Below are 24,519 nucleotides of genomic sequence, written 5' to 3' on the forward strand. Positions count from 1 at the left end.
CACAAATTGATTAATAAAGTCTTTGCACTCATTCATGTAAATCTAACAAGTCATTAATTAATTGCACTAATTAATTACTAAATTAATTCAACACTCAACATTTCTGATTTGAAAGCACAGATTACAGATCCAATTAAAAAGTCTTAAAAATAATGCCAGCTGTAACTGTGTGGAGTTTAATTAAAATGCAAACCTCCACATGAGCACATGGCGAGACTGAATAAAGGTGCGTCTGCTGAACGGACAGGAGCAGCTCGGTGTTCATAGTTTCTGATGGTTTTGTGCACATCAGCAGGTGTCCGAATCAAACTACAATCTACAACTAATCAAGAGAGAGCTGCAAATCAAGCAAGAATTATAATGTTCCCACCTGCCTCTGAAATAATAACGTCAGACAAACAGAGCAGGTCTGATGCTCTTATGGTGTTGCAGGTCCCATACAACACCACAAGACATGCACATTATTTATCATGCTAGATTAGTATCTGAAGTCTAAAGAAGCGAGTAAATGGATATTTGGCCATAGAGATAATCAATGTAGGCTGACAGTGCCTATTTGACTGATTAACTACAATTAAACTAGAACTGTCAAAAATTTGTTATTTTCTTTGATATTTTTTTTTTTTCTCAGTTTAAACGCAATTAACGCAACATCCATTTTTTTCAGAGGATGTCTGTCAGGTCTTATGAGCGTTCACACCTGACACGACTTGCGTGAATAAAATGTGCTATTTACGCGTAGTTGGACGCTTGGACATTTTGAGTTTATTCGCTTCACAACAGACGCGAATTCGCATCATGAGAGGGGCTCTCCCGCTTCTTTTATGTGTCCCAGACTCTTCCACTTCTTTTTGCACACCTCCTCTGAATAAACACAACTTGTCAGCGGGGAAATAGTTTTAAATTACAGTGAATAAGCTCAATTGGTCGGCTTTAGCTAGCTTGTAGTTTCAATATGTAGCCTATATTTATATAGCTATATAAACGCACCGTTAAAGTGACAGCAGCCTAAAATACCTGCTGCAGTCTATGTCATTAATGTTAATCAAAGAACAAAAGTCACTCATCGCTCTTGACTGAATAAGTTTTGTAGCCTTAATAAAGATGAATCTATATTTACTTCATACAGTGAAGACTGTTCAATGTTTGATTACTTTATTCAATTTATGTATATTTCTGACTTGAATACTGCTGTTATACATACCTGAAAATCTTAAATGTGCCCTAGATTCAAAAATTGAATTTACCTTGGCATAGTTGAATAACAAGAGTTCAGTACATGGAAATGACATACAGTGAGTCTCAAACTCCATTGTTTCCTCCTTATATAAATCTCATTTGTTTAAACGACCTCCGAAGAACAGGCGAATCTCAACATAACACCGACTGTTCACAGCCGAATCATCAGACTAGGTAAGCAAGAACAACAGCGAAAAATGGCAGATGGAGCAATAATAACTGACATAATCCATGATAGCATGATATTTTTACTGATATTTGTAAATTGTCTTTCTAAAAGTTTCGTTAGCATGTTGCTAATGTACTGTTAAATGAGGTTAAAGTTACCATAGTTTCTTACTGTATTCACGGAGACAAGCTATTTTCATTTTTTAAACACTTGCAGTCTGTATAATGCATAAACACAACTTAGCCTCCGTTAGCCACGGAGGACAGCCTCAAATTCACTCAGAATAAAACTTTTAACATCCAAATAAATACTTTACTCACATAATTCGAAGCATGTATGACGAACATCTTGTAAAGATCCATTTGAGGGTTATATTAGCTGTGTGAACTTTGTAAATGCGCTGTAATATAGTCGACAGCTCGTGTGGCAGGAAGAATGCGTCTTAAAGGGGCGGCGCCGAGTGTAAATCAGTGCATTGTTAATGGTGCCCCAAAATAGGCAGTTAAAAAATGTAATTTAAAAAAAAATCTATGGGGTATTTTGAGCTGAAACTTCACAGACACATTCAGGAGACACCTTAGACCAGGGATGGACAACTCCGGTCCTGGAGGGCCAGTGTCCAGCAGAGTTTAGCGAAGCGGCGCAGTGAGCCCCTTCTGGGACGCTTCTCAAACGCACCGCAGCGCGGCTGGTGTAAACACGAGCATTGACTAGATTAGCTGCGAATCAGCTCCGGTAGCCGCGTCACAGCCGTAACGTGCCGCACACGCGTGCAGTGTAAACGAGGCTTTAAGCTACTGAATAGTACAGCACGCACAGCAGGTGTGATGTGTCGCGCGTGCGAGACTGCGAGTGGACAAGACGCTGTGCATGACACGTGACGTGCTTTATCAAGGGCCCGGCCCGACCCGAGTCCGGGCTCGGGCAGAGAACCTAAGCTCTAAGACATATGGCTCTGATTTTCTGATTATTTTGTAAAACATTTTGTATAAAATAAAATTCTTTACATTAAACTTAAACTTCTATAATATTTCTATGCTTTCATTTTTTTAAGGGCTTTCAATTTTGTAACAATCTGCAGATTCTTCTTAAAAAAATAAAACAAAACAAAAAAACAACAACAAACGTAGGTCTGTTTTCCAAAGCATTCGTGAATTACAACCATTTCAGTTCAGATCTATGCTCAAAAACAACGGTGACAGGTTAAAGAACAAAAGAACACCACATTAATTACAGCAAAATCAGAAAGGAAAGGAGAAGCTTATGATGAACAGACATTTCGCATTTCGTGGAGAGAGAAAATGATTGAGTACAGAAAGGCCTTAAAGACTGCTAGATCTGCCTATTTTTCAAAACTCTTAGAAGAAAATAAACACAACCCTAGGTATTTATTTGATACAGTGGCTAAATTAACAAGAAATAAAGCTTCAACTTCTGATGTTTCCAAAGAGCACAGCAGTAACGACTTTATGAACTTCTTTACTTGCAAGATTGATAATATTAGAGAGATAATTATAACCATGCAACCGTCTACTACAGTATCGTGTCAGACATTGCATTGTAGTGTCCCTGAGGAAAAATTAATTTCATTTACTGCTTTAGGAGAGGAAGAATTGTCTAAACTTGTTAAATCATCAAAATCAACAACATGTATGTTAGACCCTATACCAACTAAGCTATTGAAAGAGATGCTTCCAGAAGTCATAGATCCCCTTCTTAATATTGTTAATTAATCTTTGTCATTAGGAGACGTACCAAAAACTTTTAAGCTGGCTATTATTAAACCGCTTATTAAAAAACCACAACTAGATCCTAAAGAATTAGTCAATTATAGGCCAATCTCAAATCTTACTTTTCTGTCAAAAATACTAGAAAAGGCAGTTTAATCGCAACTATGTTCCTTTTTAGAAAGAAATAATATCTGTGAGGATTTCCAGTCAGGATTTAGACCGTACCATAGTACTGAGACTGCTCTCATTAGAGTTACTAAAAATTTGCTCTTATCAGATCATGGTTGTATCTCTCTATTAGTGTTACTGGATGTTAGTGCTGCATTTGACACTATCGATCACAATATTCTCTTAAATAGACTTGAAAATTATGTTGGCATTAGTGGAATTGCATTGGCATGGTTCAAATCATACTTATCTGACCGTTATCAGTTTGTAGTAGTAAACGATGAGATATCATATCGATCACAAGTTAAATATGGAGTACCGCAAGGCTCAGTACTAGGACCATTGCTTTTCACTCTGTACATGCTACCTTTGGGAGATATCATTAGGAAGCATGGCGTTAGTTTTCATTGTTACGCTGATAATACTCAGCTCTATATTTCTTCACGCCCTGACAAAACTTTCCAATTCACAAAATTAACAGAATGCATAGCTGATAAAAAAAAAAAAAAACTGGATGACCAGTAATTTCCTACTACTACATTCAGAAAAAAACAGAGATTCAAATTTTTGGACCAAAAACTTCTTCACGTAATAACCTAGAATATTGTCTAACACTTGATGGCTGCTCTGTTAAGTCTTCGTCGTCAGTTAGGAACCTGGGTGTGCTCTTTGATACCAATCTTTCATTTGAAAGCCATTTTACTAGCATCTGTAAAACCGCTTTCTTCCATCTTAAAAATATATCTAAACTACGACATATGCTCTCAATGAAGAATGCAGAACAGTTAGTTCATGCGTTCATGACCTCAAGGTTAGATTACTGTAACGCTCTACTGGGTGGTTGTTCCTCCCGCTTGATAAATAAACTACAGCTCATACAAAATGCAGCAGCTAGAGTCCTTACTAGAACCAGGAAGTATGACCATATTAGCCCAGTTCTGTCGTCACTGCATTGGCTTCCTGTTAAACATCGTATAGATTTTAAAATCTTGTTAATAACTTACAAAGCACTAAATGGTTTAGTCCCCCAGTACCTAAGCGAGCTCTTAATGCATTATAGTCCTTCACGTTGATTGCGATCTCAGAATTCAGGCCAGCTGATAATACCTAGAATATCGAAATCAACCGCAGGTGGTAGATCCTTCTCCTATTTGGCACCTAAACTATGGAACAATCTTCCTAGCATTGCTCGGGATGCAGACACACTCTGTCAGTTTAAATCTAGACTAAAAACGCATCTCTTTAACCTGGCATACACATAACACATTATATATTTATATTTTCAAATCCGTTAAAGGATTATTAGGCTGCATAAATTAGTTCAGCCGGAACCGGGAACACTTCCTATAACACCAGATGTACTCGTTACATCAGAAAAAGAATGGCATCTACGACAAAATTAGTCTGTGTTTATACCGAGGTTTACCGTAGTCAACCGGATTCGGGGCCATTTCCAGATGAGACCGAGGACCGGTGCCTTGACACGACCACAACGCAGCCCTGTTTCAGCAGAGATCGAGTCGACTAGATCATCCATTGTGAAGACATCATCAACACGACAGCCAGTGCCACAGTTTCCTCAAAATTATAATCACGATTATTAATCATGTTTATTCTTTCAAAAGAGTAATGTAACTATGACTATTTTGCAAGTTCTTTACCAACCTACACTTCACCCAAAAGGCCTGTAGGTGGCACAAAGACTTAAATTTAACCAACTATGATAACTTCGTTAGATGGTAAATCAATACAAAACATGGTTTTGGTGAGTGCTTTGTAATATGTATTCACATTAGATTTTAAAGCAACAAAATTCGTTTGCAACAAGACAAACCAGATTCAAATTGCCCGGCAAATTTGTAAAGCAAAGAAAAATCATTTCTAGCTGATCAACATTATGAAAACTGGTAAAACCTTTAGGAACTTCAAAAGATAAAACAGCGAAATTCCTAATATTCCAATATTTCCAAATTATGTTCATTTTCATAGAGCGGGCCAATATTGTGATGATTATTTAAAATCAATTGAGAGAAGCGTGTTATCGTGATAAAATACGATTAATCGTGCAGCACTAATTTAATTTATTAAATTTATTAATTTATTAATTAATTTGACTTGGCATTTGATATTCAACAGTATCCTTGACATTTATTCAACAGTGCTTTTGATCTGCCTGCACTGACACTATTCTTTAAAAGGAAAAATTATATACCAATTATCAATGTAAAGCTGCTTTGACACAATCTGCATTGTAAAAAGCGCTATATAAATAAAGGTGACTTGACAGACAGACACACATCAAGCTGTATTTTTGTGTTTCTTTCTCTCAGAGGAGCCGATGAACAGCATTGACTGAGCAAACTGTGAGCTGGAGTTCTTACTGTGCTAAACAAGTTGAGACTCAGACTGCACTGACACCAGACATCTGTGTGTGTCTGTGTGTTTCCTGGAGCTTATCTTCTCTTTATTGTGGTGAAGCACAAAGACGATGCCGACTGCTCCTGCAGTAGGGCTCTAGACTTGCAGTGTGTCTCGGGCTGAGCACAGTGCCCGTCTGCATTGTACAGCTACTCAATAGTCTTTTCACTGTGATTGATGGGCCTTGTTCACTGCCATCTGGCTGCAGATAGATCACATAAATCACTGCCCCGAAATGCAGGACTCCTGCGTTCATTATGCATCTGTACACAATATCAGCTTCTTTAGTGGCCAATCACTGTGGCCAGACTGATGCAAGCTGCATGAACAAACCCTGAACTTAAAGATACACACACACACACACACACACACACACACACACACACACACACACACACACACACACACACACACACACACACACACACACACACACACACACACACACACACACACACACACACACACACACACACACACGTTTAACTTAACTATATAAATGGGATCATTGCTTCTGTTTTTTTATATACAGCTAGTTACAAATACTATAGACTAACCTTTACTCACACACTAACCATAACATAAATTAAAATTAAATAAAAAAAAAAAAACAACAACAAAACATTTAACTTTAATTTCTGTATCGTTACCCAGACTGCTTTACACACCTACCTCAAAACACGCGTCTCAATCTCACACACTCTCAGAGCGTCAGACATGTCTGCACTTACCCTACACCAAACCTAACTGATTGGTATGCATAGAAACAAAAAAACAAATAACTAGGAACAAATTTCAAGATTTGTGAAAATGACTACGCATTTTATTTGTATATATGAAGATGTAAGTCTCTGACCTAAAGTACTCATTTTTAACCTTCTGCTTCATGTGTATACAAAACTGCAGCAATAAAGAAAACAAATGGTTTTCCATGAAAATTAAACAGGATACATGTTGATTCACGTTATTTATTCATGAGGCTTGACGTGATGTGCAGATGCAGGAACCGTTTCCCTTGATACCAGCTACCTGAACACAAAACAGAAAATAAATCCCCACATAAAAAAAAAAAAAAAAAAAAAAAAAAAAAAAAAACACACACAAACACAAATTGTTGAAATTTAGCACAAGTGAGGTACATAAAGGAAGATGACATTAAAATTTTCAGCAACAAAAGGGAGGGTCATTTCTATCTCCCAAAACGCCCTCCCTCCTCCCCTGTACACCTGTAATTACGCCTTTTTGAGTGGAGCGAGGCTAGTGTAATTACTTTATTCAGAGCACAGGATATTAGCATAGCTAAGAGAGCAATTTATTCAGTGTGGCTGGAGACACGTCTGTGTTTTTTGTGGAGATGAGTTATCCAGCCGCCAACAAATGCTGAGATCCCAGCCTAAACCTTACATGCAGTCATAACTATTCTCTTTCCACACATCCATCTGTCAGTCCCTTCATCTGAGTTGCTGTGATTGGATCTACCAATCCGCCTACCTGGACGTATTCAAGCCCACTGCTGAGCATTCTGGGATTGTCTTTTTTTTTTTTTTGAAAATGATTTACAAACATTTTTACACAAATTATGTTGTAATCCTGCCTGAGGCTGCTTGTAATGAAGTGTTTTCTGCAGTGAGATAGCAAGTCAGTGACATGAGACGCACAGGATAGATGAAGAAAATAAAACTAAATTAAGGTAAATATCACTAATCAGAATATTTGTGTCATCAAGCTATAATTTTGTGAGATCATGCAAAAAGTTAAAAAATTTCAATTGTGTGTATTTACTGTAGCATCAGCCATTTCCATGATCAGCCATCATTCAATTTAAATAAACTATAGTGAGAGTGTGAAAGGTATGTTTTTAAAAGCTCCCAGCCTAAGAAACATTAACGCATTTACACAAAAATAGATACATGTATCAATGAATCCATGTGTGTGGCTGACAGCTTTCACATGCACACATTTTGGTTTTATGAGGACTCTTCATAGACTTTTATACTGTACAAACTTTATATTTTGTCCCCTAAACTTAACCTGACATCTAAACCAATGTCAAAACAGCAATCAAGAACTTAACCGATACCCTCGGAAAAACACATGCACCGTTTTCAAATGTCAACAATCAGAATAAGCCAATTCAAATGCAAAAAGAGCCCCATATAAGTGATCGGAATAAGCAACATAATTAGCAGGTATTTCACACTAGTTCATGCACACACCGTGACAAACGGTGTCATTCATTGATACATATTATACGATAATCCGACAGCAAAAATTAACAACAATAATGTGCTTACCTTTGTGTTGCACTTTAACTTTAGACAGAACTACAGCAAATCTTTAGTGAAGTACATTGTAGCACATAATGCATATCTTTGCACAGTCAAAACTAATCAAGTCCAGCAGTTTAAGGATATGTCAGCTTATGCAATTTAGATGTTTAAAAACCACCAAACTGACCACAAACCAGCCCAAATTTTGTGCACCCACTAAAACCAATTTTTACATGCACAATCAAATTCAAAACCTCCCAATCTAGCAACACTGGACCCTGACATGACATGGATATCCCTTCTTTGTTTATATCTGACCTACACCTATACTGTACATACATTCACACACATGGGCACATGTCAATTTGGAGCTCAGCTTCAGATCACATACAGATAATGGTACTCTGAAATTAACTGAAATCAGCTTCAAATAATGATTTCATGTGGATCTGTGTTTTCTGAATTAAGAGCTCAGGTAAATGGTGTGCCCTTTGACCTTCTGGTGAAATGCACACAAAAGAATTGTGATATTGCTTTTCTTTTTCTAATTATACTCATTCAGAGAGAGAGAGAGAGAGAGAGAGAGAGAGATGAAAACAGATCCATGAGTAAATCTAGCAGATCTTGTCTGAATAAGACACAATTTGACATTTGCTTTCAGCATCTAAAAATGTGTCAACAAGTGCCTGGGCCAGAAAACAGGAATTTAGTAACCCAAGAAGTGTGACGTTACATGAAGATGTCGACCATTTATCGTTGCCATGTGCATTACAGATGGACACCACTGACAGTAAAGGATTCACAGTCTCTTCTGTAAAACCAAAGTACACGTTCATCCTATCTAATTGTATCAATTTCTTCCTTTAGCGAGTATGTCACTTTATACGGTGTATGTAATTATCTAAGATTGAGTGCTATGTGAAGAAGGTTGAAGAACAGTAGAAGGTTTCCAGTAACAGTTTTTAGAGATGCATGAACAGTAGCTGTATTAATACTACACTTATTGTCGGTCAGCACTGGTCTGATTAAGCTGGAAGCTAAAAAAAAAAAAAAAGTATACTTTTTAAATCAACATTCATTATTGATTTTTGTCCATAAAACATATTATATTAGTATCTGACAAAATGTTTATACCATTGCTAGCTGCTTAATGCATCACCTCCATGTATAAACACAGATCAACATCCACAGAAGCAGGGAGCTGGCAATCTCAATAACATTCATACAAGCTGAAAGCATGAAATATTAAAAACATCTCTCTTAGCGGCACTGCAGTGCTTTTTTGTTAATAAAGAGCTTCTCTGACCGTTTTGTCAGGCGGATTCAATGCTCTAATCAGTGCAGATGTGATGAGTTACAGTAATGTAGTATCAGAAATGTGACAAGAGCATTCAGAGCCACTGGACTGATGCTGGATTTTTTGTCTTTCTGTGATAAAGCCACAAGAGCTCTGCTGACTTTAACTTTAATGATGTCATTAAAATAGCACTGGAGGGTCAACATAGCTTCCTGTTCCTGTTCAACATCACTCTGTTATTCCTCATCCTCTTTCTAAATCTTAGCTTTTGTTGAATAATAAACAATATCTATCTCTGGAATAAAATGCACACACATTTAAAAACAACAACAACAACTATATATTTTAATATTTTTTAAAACACAGCTTTCTCTTACCTTGTGGTCATAAGGGTTGTAAGAGTGGAAGAGAGCAGAGAGATCTTTGGTTCTTTGTTTTTTCTGTGAAAGTAGAAAAACAACACCACAATCTTAAAGGAAGAACGTTATATAAAAAACAAAAAAAAAAACAAAAGAAAACATCTGAAGGCAAACTCAAATGACATGAAGACATCAGACAGTGGAATGAAGAAAGGAAACACTTAAAGGGAAGAAACCTCTCAAGACCTCTGTTTCTCCCAGAAGTGCCAATAAAAGCTTATACGTCCTTAATTTGTAATGACATGCAAATGCTGAGCATTTAGGAGATGTATGATGGCTTTTAATGCAGTCACAAGATAAAAAAAAGGCTAATTATGAGCAATTATGCAGCATCTAGTTGAAGAGAAGTCATGTTTTACAGCCAGTGGGGACGTGAAAAGAACTTATCTACAATATAGACATACATATATGATACATGAGTAATTTCACATCACAAAGTTGAAGAAAAATTATTTAATTTATAGTCTACAATGGCATGAGCAATTAAAAAAATAAAATAAATAAAAATAGAAAAGGATGTCACCATTCAAAACTACAGTAGACTGATGACAGTTAAATTAAACTCAGAATATATTTTAAATGTTCATCATTACTTCAATTTAGGTTGGTTGATCATTTTAATCACATTGTTTTTTTGCGGTCCCTGTAGCTACACAAGCTATAAATTGGTATAGAATGTCCAATTCCTAAGTATTTCATGTCAACTATACATTTATCTGCTTTTTTTCACACTACGTTTTGACTTGATTGATGTAAAACCAGGTATGAACATTATAACTCAAACTGTCAATCAATTACATTAAATCTAAATTTAAACATTTTGTGATGTCTGTTGAAGCAGGTGCTGGTGAGTCTCAAAAACAGATGAGTATTTTTTAATCGGTACTTCAAGAATGTTATAGAATTTATGTACAAATCAGTGAGGCATGATTACATTGACATTCTGTTTTAAATGACATGCTTTATAATGAACAACCTAAACGAATGCATTGAATTGACAATTCCAATAACAACAACAACAAACTATGGTAAAGTTGGAATAGCATTAAATACTTTTGGAATATGGCAGAAAATGAGTGTCCTGTTGGAAATGATAAAAATAACCACTGGTTTGATCTGCATCTGTCTAGTCTGACTGACACCAATCATCACAAAAAACAAAACGGTCACCGACATATTGTTACAAGTCAAGAACAACTTACAGCGTCTTCAGCTCACTGTCAGATGCACATTACTGAAATCCTTCTCCAGAAGCAGTAACATCTGATATAATGGATCAGTGATGCATGGAGAACACGGTAAATGAGCTCAGACCACCTAAACCACTCAACTGACATCCCACAATCACATGGAGAACTGGGCTGTAGACTCTGGAGTACAAGAGTGAATTCACACTGCCTAATGATGCCTGTTGTCCCGTGACAACATCTCTCTCTCTCTCTCTGAGCGGAAGTTGAGTGAATGGATGCGAGACTGGGAGCGTGGTTTTGCGTGAGTGTTTTTCTCTCTCTTTTTTTTTTTTTTAGGTTTATTTAAGAGTTTTGTTTATTGTTAGTGGTATTGTTTAAGTGGTTTAGGTTTTGGTGGCGGTGAAAACCCGTGTTACCGGGAGTCATGCCGGTTTGCAGAGTTGGAAGTGTGTGGCTGGAAATGCTCACTTTGTCCGACTATAGATTGTTCTGTAGAGGATTGCGCATTGGCAGTCGGAAGGGATTGTTGGATACGACGGCGTTAAATCCGCATCTAGAATGAACAATGGAGTTGTGATTTTTGTGGACTTAGATAAAGATGCGACAATTGTTGAACAAGGCATAATAATCAGAGATGTCTTTGTTCAAGCGGTGCCACTTGTTAATCCGGCAAAAAAGATAATCTTGTCGCAAGTCCCTCCATTCATTAGTAATGAAATGTTACAGAGGGAACTTTTGCGACACGGACAGCTAATGTCATCAATTAGATCGATTTCTCTCGGCTATAAACCTCCTCAATTGAGACATGTTTCATTTAGAAGGCAAGTCTTTATGATTGAATGAATCAGATCAAACCAAAACAATCACACAAAGTTCAGAGGCTAGATTCAGTTTTTCAAGAGAACTCTGTTGAGAACAGTCAACACTGTGACACTGATAATGAAGAAAAGGCCAGTACTAGCACTCAGAAAGAAGTAGAGGAAGTAGGAGGTTCTTTGGATGAAGAAAGTGAGATGATTGTGCATAACAACTCTAATGATAGGAAAATAAAAATTAGAGATGTTTATCAACTCCCTGATAAAATGAAAAATATTCCTTTTGCATGATTGTTCTCAGACTTTTGATAGTGATGTTGAGGAGTCTAGTCCTCAAGGTTATGATTATCAACACAATCCTTGACAGAAAGGCAAAGGGGGAGGTGTTGCTGTAATTTATAGTAATATATTCAGAATCATTCAAAAGAATTTCAAATATAATTCCTTTCAAGTGATGGTGCTTTATGTAACATTATGTAAGTTGACATTTGTGCTGGCTACTGTATACAGGCCACCAGGGCACCATACTGACTTTATCAAAGAATTTGCTGATTTTCTATCAGAGTTAGTACTGGCTGCGGATAAAGTCCTTGTTGTTGGTGATTTTAATATCATGTAGATAATAATAAAGACGCATTTGGATTGGCATTTTCAGACATTTTAAACTCTATTGGAGTTAGACAACACGTGTCAGGACCCACTCATTGTCGTAATCATACCTTAGATCTAATACTGTCGCATGGAATTGATATTGATGCTGTTGAAATTCTACAGCAGAGCGATGATATATCAGATCATTATTTAGTCTCCTGTATAATACAGTTAGCCAAGGCTACAAAACCACCACCCAGCCATAAATATGGTAGAACCATCACTTCTACCACTAAAGATTGCTTTATAAATAATCTCCCCAAGCAGTTTCATCGCCTTAGTATACCTGACAACTTAGAAGAACTCGATGCTGCAACAGAAACTATTGGCTCTCTCTTTTCCAGCACATTAGATGCAGTCGCTCCTTTACATCTAGAGAAGATTAAGGAAACTAATCCAACGCCGTGGTATGATGAGCACACTCGGGCTCTAAAACGAGCTGTGAGAAAAGCCGAACGTAGTTGGAAGAAAAGAAAACTAGAAGTTTTTCGCCTTTCGTGGAAAGAAAAAATGATTGAGTACAGAACGGCTATAAGAAATGCTAGATCTACTTATTTTTCAAATCTCTTAATAGAAAACAAACAATCCTAGGTATTTATTTGACACAGTGGATAAATTAACTAGAAACAGAGATTCAACTGCTGACGTTTCCAAAGATCACAGCAGTAATGACTTTATGAACTTCTTTACTTCCAAGATTGACAATATTAGAGAGAAAATTATAAACATGCAACCGTCTACAGTTTCGCTTCAGGCAGTGCACTGTAGTGTCCCTCAGGTAAAACTAGAATCATTCGCCGCTATAGGAGAGGAAGAATTATCTAAACTTATCAAATCATCAAAATCAACAACATGTATGTTAGACCCAATGCCGACTAAACTACTGAAAGAAATGCTTCCAGAGGTCGTAGGTCCACTTCTTGATATAATTAATTCATCTTTAACACTAGGATACGTGCCAAAAACTTTTAAGCAGGCTATTATTAAACCTCTTATTAAAAAACCTCAACTAGATCCGAGAGATTTAGTAAATTACAGGCCAATCTCGAATCTACCTTTTCTGTCAAAGATACTAGAAAAGGCAGTTTCAACACAACTGTGCTCCTTTTTAGAAAGAAATGGAATCTGTGAGGATTTCCAGTCAGGATTTAGACCATACCATAGTACTGAGACTGCTCTCGTTAGAGTTACAAACGATCCACTCTTATCATCCGATCGTGGCTGTATTTCTCTATTAGTGTTATTAGATCTCAGTGCTGCTTTTGACACTATCGATCACAACATTCTTCTAAAAAGACTTGAAAACTATATTGGCATTAGTGGAATTGCTTTGGCATGGTTCAAATCTTACTTATCTGACCGTTATCAGTCTGTAGTAGTTAATGAAGAGATGTCGTATCGATCACAAGTTCAATATGGAGTACCACAAGGCTCAGTACTAGGACCGTTGCTTTTCACTCTGTACATGCTGCCCTTAGGAGAGATAATTAGGAAGCATGGTGTTAGTTTTCACTGCTACGCTGACGATACTCAGCTCTATATTTCCTCGCGCCCTGACGAAACCTACAAATTCACAAAACTAACAGAATGCATAGCTGACATTAAAAACTTGATGACAAGAAATTTCTTATTATTAAATTCAGAAAAAAACTGATATCCTAATCTTTGAACCAAAAACGTCCTCACGAAAAAACCTTGAACTCTCTAACACTTGACGGGTGCTCCATTAAATCTTCGTTCTCAGTTAGGAACCTGGGTGTGCTCTTTGATACCAATCTTTCATTTGAAAGTCATGTTTCCAGTATCTGTAAAACCGCCTTCTTCCATCTAAAAAACATATCTAAATTATGACATATGCTCTCAATGACAAATGTGGAACAGTTGGCTCATGCATTCATGACGTCAAGACTAGATTACTCTAACGCTCTACTGGGTGGTTGTTCTGCTCGGCTTTTAAACAGACTACAGTTGGTCCAAAATGCGGCAGCTAGAGTTCTTACTAGAACCAGAAAGTATGACCATATTAGCCCAGTTCTGTCAACATTACATTGGCTCCCTATTAAACATCGTATAGATTTTAAAATCTTGCTACTTACTTATAAAGCTCTAAATGGTTTAGCTCCCCAGTACCTAAGTGAGCTCTTAATGCATTATAGTCCTTCACGTCTATTGCGATCTCAGAATTCAGGCCAGTTGATAATACCCAGAATATCAAAATCAACTGAAGGCGGCAGATCCTTTTCCTATTTAGCACCTAAACTCTGGAACAAAAGGAACGTGAAAATTGAGAGTGGGTTTCCTGATCACAACAGGAAACACACTCTACAACTCTTCATTGATTCAGTTAAGAATTTTCAAAAAAGTTCTGAAAGCGCAGGGGAGAAAGTTTTCACTGATCAAGAGATTTATCATTTGAAGAAACATTTTTTGAAAGTTAAAAGACAAAATGTTAAAGAAAGTTAAAAGAAAATGGTGAATATGTTTAATAAATGTTTTAATTAGTTTTTCTTTTGTTTTATGAGTGAGTTAAAAATGGGCAGTCTGAATTTAAATGGAGCTAGAGATGAAAGAAAAAGAGCTTCATGTTTCAGACTGTGCTCCCTTAAAAATTGGACATTCTCTTTCTACAAGAGACTCATAGTACTGCTGATAACGAAGCTGACTGGAAGAGAGAGTGGGAGGGTGCCTTTTTTTAAGTCACAAAATAAGTAATAGTTGTGGAGTGGGTGTTCATTTTTCCAAAAGTTTGTTTATCACTGTAGACGCTCCAGCTGTTGGTTTAGAGAGATTTACTTTTTTGGAAGCTGTAAATGATGTTATTAGAGATTGTAATGATAAATAATTTTTTATTTATAGGTAGAGACTGGAATTGCACAGAGAATAGACTTGATAGAAATCATGTAGAGCCTCATCCTGCCACTCGCACTCATCTGATTCAATTGTTAGAGACCCATGAGTTATATGATGTGTGGAGAGGGTTACATGGTAATCAAAGTCAGTATAACTGGACTCAATGTAAAGACAATTTATTGTCCATGGCCAGACTTGATCATTTTTATTGTTTTAAATATCATTTTAATGTTGTTAAAAACTGCTTTATTAGCCCTGTTGGGTTTTCTGATCACTCACTTGTTGTGATATGTCTTTTTGAAATGTGTAAAGCCCAGTAGTGCCTATTAATACAGCTTTACTAGAAGATACAATTTTTAAAGACATCTTTTTGGAAAAATCATCAAAATACAAAAAAAAAATATATATATATTTTATGTCTTTACAACAGTGGTGGGACTTTGGAAAAGTAAAAAAAAAAACAACAACAACAACAACAACAAAAAAAAAAAAAAAAAACAGTTGTGTCAACAATATAATTGTAATGTTACCAAAGTCTTGATGAAGTCAGTAAAAGCTTTGGAATCTGAAGTGGAAGAACTCCAGGGTTTAGCTTAAGCCACAAAAGATCAATGCTATTTTGAAGCTCTTGAGGTTGAAAAATCTGTGTTAACTAACTTACTTGGGGGTTCAGCACAAGGGGCTCTGATTAGGTCCCATCTTAAAAATGTAGTGGAAATGGATGTTCCATCACACTTTTTTTTTTTTTTTTTAAATGGTCAAAAAAGTTTGATTCATAGTTTAAAGTCTGACTCTGGACATGTGTTTTCTGATCATGCCGCTATTCATAAACATGCTGTTAGTTTTTACAGTGATTTGTATAAATGCGAGCACCAAGAAGAGCAGGTGATAGCTCAGTTTTTATACTAGTCTTCCGCAGGTCAAACAAGAGAGTAATGCAGTGTTGGAAGCAGATATCTACCTGGGTGAACTTTATGCAGCTTTGCAAAGTATGCAGAGCAGAAAAACTCCTGGATTAGATGGTCTGCCTGTTGATTTTTATAAAAAAACAAAAAAACAAAACAATTGTCTGTAATTACAGATCTTTTGCCAGTGCTGAATGATAGCATAACCAATTAACGTTTGCCTTTAAGTTGCAGAAGGGCAGTTCTTACCCTTCTGCCTAAAAAGGGTGACCTGCAGCTTATAAAAAACTGGAGACTCCTGTCCCTGCTTTGCACTGATTATAAGCTCTTTTCCAATGTATTGCCAAGTAGACTTAGTAAAGTGATAGAACAAGTTATTTATCCTGATCAGACCTATTGTATTCCTGACTGGTTGATTTCTGATAATATTGTTCTCATTTGAGACTTGTTAGAAATCTCTAAGCTTTTTGGTTTTAAAATGGGAATTGTTTGTATTGATCATGAAAAAGCTTTCAACCGTGTTGAACACAAATATTTATGGCAAACAATAATTGCTTTTGGTTTTACTCCTGGTTTTATCAATAAAATCAAGACTTTGTATTGTGATGTTCAGAGTGTTTTGAAAATCAATGGTGTTTTGAGCGCTCTTTTTCAGGTCCAGCGTGGAATTAGACAGGGCTGTGCCCAGTCTGGATTGTTATATTCTCTGGCTTTTGAACCTTTATTACATAAACTTAGAACTGTTTTACAAGGTGTGATTTTACCAGGGTGCAAAGTACCTTTAAAGTTATCTGTGTATGCAGATGACTTCGTAATCATGGTTGATAATCAGCAAGATATTGATATGTTAACAAATGTAGCTCAATATGGCATAATTTCTTCAGCCAGAGTAAACTGGAGCAAAAGTGAAGCTCTCAGTTTAGGGGGAATGTTTGAAAAAAAGTTTAAATTGCTTGTGGGATTGAATTGGAAGACAGATAGGGGTTTAAAATACTTAGGTGTGTTTTTGGGTGAAGAACCTTTTGTCCTTAAAAACTGAGATAATGTTCTTGAGAAAATTAAAGGTCGTATGGAAGTGGATTCTACCAAAAATGTCTTATAGAGGCAGAGTTCTTGTTATTAACAATCTTATTTTATCCACTTTATCGCATCGCCTATCATGTGTTGATCCTCCTTCAGATTTGCTGAAATCACTTCTTGTTGATTTCACTTGGGACCGCCTGCATTGGACTCCCCAAAGTGTATTATTTTTACTGAAAGATGAAGGAGGACAAGGCTTAATTCATCTGAACAGTAGAGTGGCAACTTTTCGTTTCCAGTTTGTGCAGAGGTTTCTGTGTGGTCCCACAGATTTAGTGTGGAGATCACTGGCATGTACCATTTTGAACCAGCTAGGTGAACTTGGTCTGAACAGAACATTGTTTCTGATGGATTTAAAGCAACTCAACACTAGTGGACTACCAAGTTTTTATCGTGGAGTTTATTTAAAATGGAGAAAGCATAACATCACAGTTCACTGTATTGGTTTCTCGAAGAGCCAGTCGTGTATGAAACACGTTTGAGGTCAACCTGGTTAATAAGTCCCAGTTTTGTCAGACAGTTCTGTACGTCTAATGTTAGTGACTTTGGGATGTGTAATTAGGTTTACAGGTGCAAACATGGACAATGCTCTTCTCCTTGCCTCTCATTTAAAAGTCCACTCAGTCTGTATAATTGCATTGCTCAAAAAATTGAAAGAAGCTTCAACAGATTCTGAACTTACACTGTTGCAATTTTATTGTGATGGGTCTGTTCAACCAAGTGTTGATGATATTTTTCCTTTGGTGAAGGTTCTCCCAGATTTTAAGGACTGTACAGGTTTTTTTTAGAAACTAATAATTCTTATTTAAAGTGTCTGTGCATGATGCTGATAAGAAATTGTTATACAGATTGTTAAAATTTTGAACAAAGATAAATTAAATGTTAAAATTGAAACTCCATGGAGAGCTCGCTTAGGTTTGAATGATGGTGTTGGACCTGAATGGAGGGCACTGTACAAACCACCATTGTTGAAGAAGGTTGCTGATTTGCAATGGAGGGTTTTACATACAGCCGTGGCTGTTAATGTTATTATTTCTGTTTTGAACTCTGATATTAATCATGACCTGTCCATGTCCTTTTTGTACTCTTTGTGAGACAGTTTTTCCACTGTTTTATGATCTTTTCCAACTGTTTGGTGTAGCTTTTTCTAAATAATTATTTATTTTAGGTTATAGGTATTCCCCCCCCAAAAAATAGGGAGCGGTGTCAACTCTTTAATTTTATTTTGGGAAGAGCAAAGATGTATGTATGAGTAGATGAAATAAGGTAGAAAGATCTGCAGATGATTATACTGTTTTTGTCAAAATGTTGAAAGCTCGTTTAAAAATAGATTTTTAATTACTACAGTTTGATGAACGATTTAGAAATGTTTTTCAATATATGGTGTTATAAGGATGTGCTCTGCTCTGTTGTAGAAAATAACTTATTTTCTAGAATGTGTTGATTTAATGTGATTTTAATTATTTGATTGTTGCTTTTTTATAACTGTTTTAATAAAGTTTTGGTAAAATCTCAAATCTCTCTCTCTCTCTCTGTCTCTCCTTTTCTTTCATTTTCTAACCGTTTCTCTCTATCTCATCCAAATCACATCAGCTAATCAAACCAGGGCTTCTCAACACGGAGAATGCACAACCTTAACCCTGGCACAGCCAATAAGCCCCCAGGAGAAATTTGCTCCATAACAACCAATTCATAGCACTCAGACTCCATACAGAACCAGACAGAGAGGAAAAGAAACTACCAGCAAGTTAAGATATTTACATGCCTTCACACTCAAATGAATGTCAAATTCATGTAAAGTGGCTGTGGGTGGCTACATGTTATAAAATTACAAAAACAAAAAAAGAAACAATATGCTAATTGTGCTAATCCCAGTGATGTAGTTTCTTATTTGTACACTACATTTGCAGAGTGAATTATGTTCAGGGAACAGTCACAGAGTACGTCAAATAAAATTGGTGTGATCTCATTGAATTTAAATTCTACTCATCTGTATGATTAACCTAGTTTAAGCGCAAACAAATCTATTCAACTGTGTGGAAATTTAGATCAACATTTTTTTTTTTTTTTTTTTTTTTCTTTCTTTTTTTTTTTTTTTTTTGAGTGAACTCAAATTGTGGAGCGATATTTTCTCCTGCAGCACAGCTTCTGGAGGTCTGATTTGCACGACTGTGAGAGAGAGAATGAGAGAGGAGGTGAGAGGTTAGCAAAATCTGAGATAACCAAGATAGAGGCCCAGAGAATGCACTCACCCTCCTAAATCTCACAGCTTCATTCGGGAGAAAAAATAGTAACTGAAATTTGATCAAAAAAGATGAACCCCTGAGTGACCTTGAGAGACTCAATATTTTTACCTATTAGGGCTGCAGTCCTGACATTACACCAGCCTCAAAACAGCAAGCTGAGGTGAAAAATCATCTTGATAAGCCAAAGAACCACTTTTCCCCTTTATTTCAAGTCATATCTCAGCCTCACAGATGACGGACAATGGCAAGACGGACAAAGGTCACTAGGGTTTTCGATGGGTTTGCATTTCAGTCAAGCAGGTTGAAATGAGACAATCTTATCCTGTGGTGGTGTACTGCAGGGAACTGATATATTTCCATACAGCTCTACACCTCATGTTTCTCCTCTGCTGTGGCCCTGCATGGACTAAAGAACATCGGGTTCACAGAGCACTTGGAAAGTTTCAGTCAAAAGTGAATGAAGTCCTAAAAAGGATAGGTTCTGGCATAAGGACAGTTCACTGGACCTCTGAGAAGAACATGAGCTCTGCAGCCCGAGGTGGGAGTCATTCTCATTACACAATATGTGCATCAGCTTTCTGTGTCTATAAATATTCAACAGTATGAAGACGAGCAGCTCCACCATTGCTAACAGATCAGTGGATGATCATGTGGAGGACGTGCTCATGTGTTGTTTGGCTTTACGTAAAGTGTGAAAACATCTCAGACAGATGGAGATAATATAGAAGCATGTTGCTATTCATAAATCCAAAACAACTGCACATCTGTCATCTCAACCACAACGAAGGATGGCACCTCATATACAGTCCATTTGCTTGATTCACTGCTCATACAGAAAACACACATCACAGCAGTGGACATAACGGACACATCCACCCAACCTGAGTCTTTGGTATGCTGCTCTTGGTTCCTGCAGTATTGTATATTTTCTGTGTGCAGTGAAAACCCGGATGACCTACTGCAATGGCCAAAAAGAAAAGCATATAACAGAGCATATAGTGAGGAACACTCTAACCCACAATACAATTTCTAGTTCTTGTGTGATGACAATGAAATAATACCTACTGTGACTAAACATCTCTTTCTGGTGATACGTGTTCATACAGCCAAAAATCAGTAAAAAATGTAAAGTAACCATTTATATTTTAGAGACGCTGCTGCTTTAACTGCTGCTGCTACTGCTGAAATAAATGTAAAGTAAGTCACATCACTACAGTGGCTTACATTGCATTGATTCTACATTTCTTATTTTTCTATACAAGTGTGTTCAAGACATGACTTTGGTGCTGCTAGCAACATGCTCTACCATTTGACCTAGAGGATAACATTATGTGATGTAGCAAACTGCTGTTTAAAATGTTAATCAATGCTTGCTGTTCCACATACACTATCATTCAAAAGTTTGTTGTTGGTAAGATGTTTTTAATGAAAGAAGTCTATTCTGCTCACCAAGGCTGCATTTATTAGACAAGTAAAACAACAAGACAGTGAAAACAGTAATATTGTGAAAAACTATTACAATAAACAAACTATTATTTAACTTGAATATATTTTAAAACGTAAATTATTCTTGTAATGCAAAGCTGAATTTTCAGCATCATTACGTGATCATTTAGAAACCATTATGTTGGCTAATATCATTCTATTATGCTTATTTGCTGCTTAATTATCAATACTGATCAACAGTTGAGATGCTTCATATTTTTGTGGAAACCATGATACAGTTTTTGATACATTATGAATATCTTTACTGTTACTTCTGATCAATTTAATGCATCCTTGCTGAATGAAGGAATTTTTCAAAAACTTTTGAATGGTAGTGTAGTAGTTGTAAACAGTATAGGCAGTACTTAGTGTGTGCAGAGAGCAGTAGGTTAATATTCCATTGTAAATATAGCCTTAGTTACAAGGCGAGAAGCAGGCCCTGAACTATACACTTGACAAGCATAGAAACATGCGGTGTACATGTGTTGTTGGATTCAGTGATCAAAGATGCTGAGATTTTGTCCTCTAAAGGAAGTGCAGTCATGTCTCTGCCTGTGCACCATCATGTCTTCCATTCAAAGTCAGTCTCATAGACTGCAGAAGACCTCAGGATCTGCAGCTTCACCACATCAGTCCATCTGACAAGAGCCAGAAACAACTTAAAACAGAATCTGAGACGACACACGGGAAAGATAACAAGCAAGCTGTAGCTCTGGAGGGGATGTTTCTTCACAGTGACTGAAAAATGGCTAAATGATTTGGAAATAAGAAGTCTGTTTTGGCCCAAGTGTGAGTGACACCAGCTTCGTTGTTGTTTGTTCCAATTTTTCCCATGAAGCTGACATTGGTCGCTCCAGGCCTTGCCCATCTGTCTTTGTTTTAAGATGAATGTGTTTTCACATGTGCTGGGTATTCCTTACTGATCCCTGAACAGGAATGCTCCAAAAACTGGCAGAAGCTTTGAATCCAAATCCCCTTAACTTTTACTCTAGGATACTGCCTTAATTTCCCCTGGTCATGGACGAGCCGCCAAGGCAGACGAGCTGTCAAGGTAAACACCTGTCCAGCTAGTAAGAGCAACATTCCAAGAGATCATTCCAATTTATCTCCACTAACCCTTCCCTCATGCGGGAGTAATTATGCTGTTCTGGAGGCTCCCAGTTTTTCCAGCTTTGCCTGCATGCCAGATCTCCTCGGCCTGAGCGACCGTTCGACGCTGATAACACGAAGCAATCCATTACACTCACCAAGCCATTCATCACGCTGTGGCGGCTGGGCCTCAGCTATGAGATAAACGTGCTGAGAAACCAAAGCGCCCATCCATCCCGTGGCCCACGGCAAACTCTAGCCAGACCGTTCGGTCCCAGGCAGACATCTGGAAGTGTTATTAATGCGCCGTCCCACCAGAGCTGACTAACTCTTATGGGTCTCTGTGCGAATGTAGCAGGTGCACCAGGTGGGTCCGGGAGATCCCGCAAGACCCTCCATCAAACCTGCATGCTCAAACAGCCTCGACCCTGCTGTCTTAATGAAATCTTTCCCTCTATACTAGAGCAAGGAAGAGCAGGAATAACTCTAACTGTTCTGACCCACAACAAATAAGTCATATGCATAAGAGCCCCCTTCTACAGTCTAACACAATCTTTAATATCAGGAAGATAAATCTGAAACAGAAGTCATCAGATTGGCCCACTGCTGCAAAATTGACCTGTGACAACTCAACAGTGTGAAAATATCACAAAGGAATTGAATGGATTCTCAGTAATGGACAATCCTGTGTTCATTAGTGCTAATCACTATTCAGTTCCTCGGATTGTTGGATGCTTTACCTTACTAAAGTTTCCTGTAACACACGAGATGGATCAATCCGTGCTGGAGAGGTAGTGTGCGATCACCTCAGAGGTAGAGGCAACAAAAGGAATGACATATGAAGAAGCTTTTATAAAAGAAACATGCAGTACATTTGATGAAAGATGATCTTGGTGGTGAGAGCAGAAACATTGACTGTGATAGTTACACATCAGCAAGTCAAACAAAAGTGAAAAACACTCAGACTTCAGGAACGAGGCCAGGGGACAAAACTGTTTACAGGAGCACACATTAACTCTGAGAATATGCTGATGCTAATGAGAGGCACACCGACAACTGATACACAAAAAGCAATAGAAGAGTTCTTTACATCTGACAGGTTTTGCTGCACTAAATCGATGAAGGCAGCTAAACTGTTCAAGTGTGGATAGAAAAACCTACATGAATCCCCATGTGTGAAGCTGCTCTTCCTCTAATAGTTTGAGCTTCATTAGTCAGTTTAATTGTTTTAGTGGGGTCTAATCGCTGAGAAACTCCATAAGGCCGTCACATCTGGGAGACGTCTTCCAACAGCTGCATTACATAATGAAGAGTAATCGACAGGAAGATTCACATTTACCTGTTGTCTGGAAGCATTTGTTAACAAGTAAGGGTGATTGACTATGGGTCCTGGTACTATAACCGGTGCTGCATATTGTATGTTAGACCAGAAAGAGGTCATATTTCATCCTCAGCAATCTATCATGGTCATTGGATTTGATATTATTACACCTTAAGCATAAACTCAGCCTGTCATTACAACATTTCAACAGTGTAATGCCGGAAGCCCAAAAAACAACTGGAAATAATAATAAATATACTGTATTTCACTCTTACACATTAGTCTAAGGATTTTTTTTTACACCTGAGAGTTTGTTTCGGAACTTGGTGCATTTTCTCTCTTGGCTCGGTTCGTTTAGGCATATGTGAACATGGCAATCGCGCTCTGACCCGCACCAAAACAATTGGTCCGAGATCGCCTGAACGAGGTGGTCTCGGCCCGATTGCAAACAAACTCTGGGGCAGTTCACTTGTGGTGTGAAAGCAATCTGACCCAACGGACCAAACAATCATATTTCATAACGGAAAATGTCTTGCATAAAATGCAGCAGTGTTTGATTCTGTGAGCACATTAGTTAGGCTACTGCAGTTAAAAACCAAAGAGCACTTCATCTTAAAACGTTGTGTAATTGCGGTTCTCTGTGTAAAAACGCTGTCCCAACAAAGCCTTGATTCCCACTCTAGCTGCATTATAACATTCATATAGTGTTTGCATGTGTCTCGACAAAGTTAGTCTATTAGACAGTGCTGGGAGATAGAGAGAGATCACACTTGAATTAGAAAGAATGTAGAACATAATTTAACAGCAGGAATGACGGCTACATTCGTATAGTCTTTTGTGTGTCTCGACAGTAAGTACTAAATAAGCCATAATATGCTCATGAAGCGAACTTGTCAATCATTTTAATGGATGACGCAGAGCAAACTCTGACCAATAAGGGGACAGGTGTACACGCATGTGACTTGCTTAAACACATTTTGGTACGCTTTGAAATATTGCCTTGTGAAAGCAAACCAAACCAAGAAGAAAATACAACATTTTAACAAATGAAGTCCCTGTTTCGGAACAATGCAACTGATCTACAGGTGTGAAAAAAGTCAATATAGTGGAATTAAAATGTCTTTTTCACTGCAACTTCAAAGGAAGCGAGACAATGTTGTCGAAACTAGCTCTGGAT

At 37.3% G+C, this 24,519-nt stretch overlaps 1 protein-coding gene across 1 annotated transcript in view; it reads right to left on the reverse strand.

Moving 5' to 3' along the window:
• cdkal1 (CDK5 regulatory subunit associated protein 1-like 1) overlaps positions 1–24,519 on the reverse strand; it is a 472,612-nt gene that overhangs the window by 44,557 nt on the left and 403,536 nt on the right. The window contains exon 12 of the mRNA XM_067400691.1: positions 9,669–9,731. Coding sequence (XP_067256792.1) covers positions 9,669–9,731 — 63 coding nt within the window. The remainder of the gene's footprint in view (positions 1–9,668; positions 9,732–24,519) is intronic.

This window comes from Chanodichthys erythropterus, chromosome 2 (genome assembly GCF_024489055.1).
Source record: "Chanodichthys erythropterus isolate Z2021 chromosome 2, ASM2448905v1, whole genome shotgun sequence".
NCBI lineage: Eukaryota > Metazoa > Chordata > Actinopteri > Cypriniformes > Xenocyprididae > Chanodichthys > Chanodichthys erythropterus.